Consider the following 6,377-nt stretch of genomic DNA (forward strand, 5'->3'; position numbering starts at 1 on the left):
GGAAGCACCAGGAGAAGCTGCACTGCCTGAGCCTCCTCTACCTCTTCTCCGTCTGCCACATCCTGCTGCTGGTGCATCCCACGTGCTCCTTCGACATCACCTACGACCGCGTCTTCAGGGCGCTGGATGGGCTGCGGCAGAAGGTCCTGCCCTCCCTGAAGGCTGCCATCAAAGACTGCCCGGTCGGCAAGGAGTGGAAGCTCAACTGCAGGCCATGCCCTCCACGTCTTCTCTTCCTCTTCCAGCTTAATGGAGCCCTGAAGGTGGATCCCCCCCCAAGCAGGGGTCAGGACCCCTGCGGTCACCTGGAAAAGCCACCCCCCAAGAAGCACTCTCCGAAGAGGAGGTTGCAACATGCTCTGGAGGATCAGATCTACCGCATCTTCCGCAAGAGCAGGGTGCTGACCAACCAGAGCATCAACTGCCTGTTCACTGTGCCTGCTAACCAGGCTTTCGTCTACATCGTGGCTGGTGGGTCCCAGGATGGAGATGATCCAGTGGCCATACTTCTAGAGCAACTCAGGAACAACTGCACCATGAGAGAGACTGATTCGCTGCTGGCTCCCACGCTGTCAGGACCCAGGAGGTATCAGATGATGCGGCAGGGCAGGCAGCAGCTGTCCTTCCATGCAGAGAGCAGCAGCAGCAGCTCCAGCTCCTCTGGACAGCTTGTGGACTGCACTCTCAAGGAGTTCTTGTGGCAGCACGTGGAGCTGGTGCTCAGCAAGAAGGGCTTTGATGACAGCGTGGGGAGGAACCCCCAGCCCTCTCACTTTGAGCTCCCAACCTACCAGAAGTGGGTTGCTGCAGCTTTAAAACTGTATGAAGTGACCATTGAAGGTAAAGATGATGACCCAACCTCTCTTACTGGTGAACTGAGCTCAAAAATCATGGGCAGCATCAAAGTCTTGGAAAGCTATTTAGATATAGACACCAAGTTTTCAGAAAACCGTTGCCAGAAAGCTCTCCCCATGGCCCACAGCGCGTATCAGTCCAACCTGCCCCACAATTACACCATGACAGTCCATAAGAACCAGCTGGCACAGGCCTTGCGCGTGTACAGCCAGCACGCCCGCGGCCCGGCCTTTCATAAGTACGCCATGCAGCTGAACGAGGACTGCTACAAGTTCTGGAGCAACGGGCATCAGCTTTGCGAAGAGCGAAGTTTGACTGACCAGCACTGCGTGCATAAGTTTCATCTGCTCCCAAAAGCAGGTAAATAAACTCATTTGTTCTTGAATCTCACGGTTTCATTTTGTGTTTGCTTTGGACATGTCTTCTCTTCGGCTGGAAACACCGACTCTTGCATGTTTATGGAAGAAGAAAGCTTGGGCAGCTTTAAAGCTTCATCTTTGTACAGTGGGGTTAATTACAGCAGAGCCGTTGTGCAGGTTTCTTTCATGTTTAGGAGCAAGTGCACTCTTAGTAGTAACTGATTTTAGTGGTAACTTTGATTCTGCCTTGCTAATTAGAGACATTACACTGGAGTCCTTCTAGCGAGGTGTGTAAGAATAAAAGTTCTCTAGGAAGCATAAGTGCCCCCTGTTTTTTTTAAATAGCTTTATTGGTGTTAATCAAGGAATAGAAACTGGGATACATTTATTGCAGGCAGAAGAACTTTATGCCTTTTAGGAAGAGGTTGTAAAAACAAAGAAGATTCAGTTTAGTGGTATAACCTACACTGGAACTTTGTATTAAAAGTGGGAAAGGGAGGGAGTTGCCTGACAAACTGGTGTTGCTGGCAAATAGTTTGGCATAGGTATATAGCAAGGAGGAAGCAGTGGATGAAGGGAATTAATGAATCTCTAGAAATAGTGAGCAGTTTATCTAGGGACTGATTGGTTTTGCTTTCAGGGGAAAAGCCAGAAGCAGACAGAAATCCTCCAGTTCTGTACCACAACAGCCGGGCTCGTTCCACTGGTGCCTGTAACTGTGGAAGGAAACAAGCTCCTCGGGATGATCCCTTCGATATCAAAGCAGCTAATTATGACTTTTACCAGGTAACTATTCGTTCTCTCTTGCTTCAAGCTGTGCTTTTGCTTCATCAACAAAGTCTGTATTCTCAAGTGACTACAGGTAAGTTTCCTCTTAACCTTATCAACTAGTAAATGAGATATTTATGGGAGCAAAAATTGTTTGCATGATGGGCTGACCAGAGTGGGTAGATCCAATCTTCACCAGAGCACACACACAGGAGCATCTATTTACACTTCCAAGTGTGTTGGTTCATGTCAATTTTAAATCCATCGTGTCTGTGGGCTGTAGTCCCATTGCTGCTTTGGTTCTTATACGTAGCACAAACCTCTTGAATCTTAATGGTAGCTGCCAAATAGCTGCTCTGAACTCCCTCATCTCTGAGACAGAAGATGGAAAAGTTAATCTCACTTTCTTTCTCATAGTTACTGGAAGAAAAATGCTGTGGGAAACTGGAGCACATCAACTTTCCCATATTTCAGCCAAGCACACCTGATCCAGCACCTGCTCGGGATGAGTCATCTCCTGCCCCTCTGGAAGGCGAGATTGAGAAACTTAAAGAAAAAGAACCTCAGACTCAGGGAGAGAGCACAGGTCTGAGCTTAGCCCTCAGCCTGGGTCAGTCCACAGGCAGCTTGGGCACTTACCCGCCTGACACCCAGGGTGCTGGGGACAACACAGAAGGTCATGGGCAGAGTGGGGACTCCAAAAGCGAGAAAAGGCCAAGCCTGGTAGATCGCCAGGCGTCCACTGTCGAGTACCTCCCTGGGATGCTCCATTCTAATTGCCCCAAAGGCCTTTTGCCCAAATTCTCCAGTTGGTCACTGGTTAAGCTGGGGCCTGCTAAGGCTTATAACTTCCACACAGGCTTAGATCAACAAGGCTTTATCCCAGGAACGAACTATTTAATGCCTTGGGACATTGTCATCAGGACGAGAACTGAAGATGAAGGAGACTTAGATACCAATTCCTGGCCTGCTCCTAACAAGGCTGTTCCTGGAAAAAGAAGTGCGGTTGTGATGGGAAGAGGAAGACGGAGAGATGACATAGCTCGAGCTTTTGTAGGATTTGAGTATGAAGACGCACGTGGTAGGAGGTTCATGTGTTCAGGGCCTGATAAGGTGATGAAAGTGATGGGAGGGGGACCAAAGGAATCCGCCCTCAAAGCCCTCAATTCTGACATGCCGCTGTACATCCTGTCGTCGACTCAGGGACGAGGACTCAAGCCACATTACGCTCAGTTCATGAGACTCTTTGTGGTGGTTCCTGACGCTCCACTGCAGATCACGTTAACGCCTCAGGTAAGAAATGGAAGAGGGAGCGTGGTAACTGCAGGGAGAGGGTTGGTTTATTGCAACATTAATTGCTGGGCCAGGAGGCAAGAAGGTGATAGGCGAAGGGTGTCAGTGGGTGCTACAAGAAACTGCTCAAACCAACTTCAGTGAAGTTCTCTGAGGCAGTAGTTGCCAAAAGTATCTGTTTTATAAACAGTTGGGTTTTTTTTTAACTTCAATATTGGCTTATGCCAGCTTTATACTTTGTACAAAGTAAGCTTTAAAAAAATATTTTATCAAGGATGAATTAATAACACTCCATACTGTAATAATTTATTCCTTTTAAAAAGATAACCAGTGAGTAATGACTGTAAGAATGAATTTGTCATTTTAAACGTCATAGAGAAAGGCAGTGACTCATTGCTGAGGTTTATTATTAGTTACCCTTGGGGTTTAGGAGGTGAAAAGGTGGTGGGGTTTTTAGTTTGAGATTTTTTTTACCCTATTTTCAAATGTGTATTTGAAAAAACAGGAGAAAAAGCTCTATTAACACTTACACTTGTTCATATTTTACTACCTTAAAAAGTATTTTCCTTCAGTTACTGCTCTATGAAATACAGTGTGCACATAAATTCTTATTATTTGTTAGACTACGGCAAGAAAATTGGTGTTTGTTGTGTAGTAGTGTCACTGAATAACAACAGTCAGCACAAAAAGTATCTGTATGAGTGTTGGGAGGGTCGGTTTTGGGACATTTTGGGACATTCGAGCTATTTGGGAAGTGCCACGAGGTCCTTAATACTGAATCACAAAACAGTGGAGTTGCTTCTTCTACAGGACACCTTCAATTTATTCAGATACGAACCTGCTTTGTTTTAGACATTAAAGGAAGAAACTGACTGAACCCTGACACCAACACCAATATTTCAATGCAGTTTGCTATTTATCATGTTACTGTTTGGAACAGGCGAAAACTGAAGGTTCAGTTTGTTCAGTTCAGCCGATACTTATTTTGCTCTTCGTTCCCAGCCTACATCTGTATCGCAGCTCTTGACTCCTAAGGGTGTGGTTTTATTTGGCAAATCCATTCTCATATGTGTTGTGGGTTCCACACATCAGTTCCTCAGGTGAATAAGACTTTCTGAATCTTTTAATACGAGTTATACAAGAGCCCTGTTAAATGTTGCTGAAATCTTTGAAAATTCACGTTAGTTTAGATTGAGGTAACAGCTCGGGGAATTCTGTGCTGCGGTATTGAAATCCGCTGTTAAACGTGGTGTTTATTGCCTGAGAGGCGACTGGCTTGTGTTTGTGTTGTGGATCTCTGGTAGGAGCTCATCTGCAGCTGTAAATTCAGCATCTTCACAACCATAAAATAGGAAGTTTATGGATGTTTCACAGTAACAGCACAATGGTTCCCTGGAGCGTGCTCAAGTGGATAAGAACCTGGTTGTAGGGAACACTTTTAAGAGACTTCCTTGGATTCAGTTTGCTTTTAAATTTTGTGGGTTTTATGTTATTCTACTGATGTTTGATTATCTACTTATATTTCCTTTTGTTTTCAGGTTCAGCCAGGGCCACCACCTTGTCCTGTATTTTACCCTGAGAAGCAAGAAATAACCCTTCCATCAGATGGACTGTGGGTGCTTCGGTTTCCTTACGCGTATGTGACAGAACGTGGACCCTGCTTTCCTCCCAAGGAAAGCCAACAATTAATGAGTTACAAAGTTCTCCGAGGAATACTGAAAGCGATTACACAATGAGAGTTATTCTGATAGATTGATTTTTAGTTTAAAAATACTATCTTTGATCCAAATAATGGATTTTGATTCATGTCTGTTGCCCAACAGCTATCACTGATCTGGTGAAGCGCAACATAGGTCACTGGAACGTAGTCAGAGTGAAAATAAGGTCTGATATCAAAAGTGGATAAAGGAATCCAGAAGACATGTAAATTTTCTGTTTATTAAGTTTTCATATGTAAAAAATAAAAGCTGGTTACCACAATATACTAAGCCTGTATTACTAGATATTTTGATAGTAGTTCTCCTCCCCATCGTATCTTTCTACGTACATATTTAGGAATATTTAAAAATTAGCGTTGCCTTTGAAATCAAGAGTTTCCTTTGTCATATTGAGGCAATGATGGGCAGAATCTTTTCTGTGTTTCTAAACAAGCTATTTCTATGTAAACAATTGATGCTTTTAATGTGCTGATGTGAGAAATGGTTTCTTTGATCTTGTCTTTAAAAAAAAAAAGGCATTGTAGTTCTGATTTGTATTAACACCATAGCCAGAAGCTGCACTTACCTGTATAGAGTTGAAATATTTTACTGTATTTGATCAAGTTTTGTTAAAAGGATGACTTTATTTTGTATTTTGGAATGACATGTCTGGAAACTAACCCTGCTGGTAAATTTGTGGAAAATGTAGAGCTGTAGGAGCTCATTCATTATGAGCAATTGCAGCTTAATTGTCAGTATGGCTTGACTTGCAGTGAGTCTTTTGGTTGCTAAAAAGACAGTTTTGGCACAGTTTGAATCTAAAATTGAGGGAGTTTGGGGAATTATACTACAGTTTCCAAAAGATGCAGTGCATGATGCATTGAAAGGTAACTTAATAAGGTAACCAAGCTGCCAGCTTTGGCTGTTGGTGCCAAAAAATTAGTCACAGTAAATTAACTTGTAACTTTTTGTTGTGGTTAAGATGTATTGGTGATAGTGGCTGTATGCTGAGACCTAATTTAAGTTCTAGAATATTTGTTTTTAATTAGCATGTATACAAAATTCAATTTGCCAGTTGTTACGATGCAGTAATTATACCGCAGGACCAGAGTTGAGACCTGGTTTCTGTTCAGCAGAAGACATCTCTGATCAGCTGGATGTGGAAAACACCTCCCTCTGTGAAGCAGACAGCACCTCCCTCTGCACGCCTTAATGAATTCAGATTTACCAAGCACTTAGCCGTGCCCGGGCGCAATCAATAAAATTAAAAGCACTACAGAGAACAATTATTTCTCGGAGATGCGGCCGTGCTACAGGCAACGGGGAAAGTGAAAGGGGAAATTAAAGCATCCCATTGGAAATGGCTGGCAGCATTTATTAACTGTTTTTAAAAAGGGGCGAGCCG

At 43.8% G+C, this 6,377-nt stretch overlaps 1 protein-coding gene across 1 annotated transcript; it reads left to right on the forward strand.

Annotated features, from left to right (window-relative positions):
• Positions 1–5: 5 nt before the first annotated feature.
• Positions 6–5,093, forward strand: SMG8 (SMG8 nonsense mediated mRNA decay factor; the record flags this gene model as incomplete). Its single annotated transcript, XM_010175962.1, has 4 exons — positions 6–1,215; positions 1,855–2,000; positions 2,400–3,275; positions 4,814–5,093. Coding segments are annotated over 4 exons (2,430 nt in total), but the record flags the coding sequence as incomplete, so codon positions are not given.
• Between the last annotated feature and the right edge of the window lie 1,284 nt (positions 5,094–6,377).

The sequence above is a fragment of the Antrostomus carolinensis genome, unplaced genomic scaffold (genome assembly GCF_000700745.2).
Source record: "Antrostomus carolinensis isolate BGI_N321 unplaced genomic scaffold, ASM70074v2 scaffold30869, whole genome shotgun sequence".
NCBI classification, from domain to species: domain Eukaryota; kingdom Metazoa; phylum Chordata; class Aves; order Caprimulgiformes; family Caprimulgidae; genus Antrostomus; species Antrostomus carolinensis.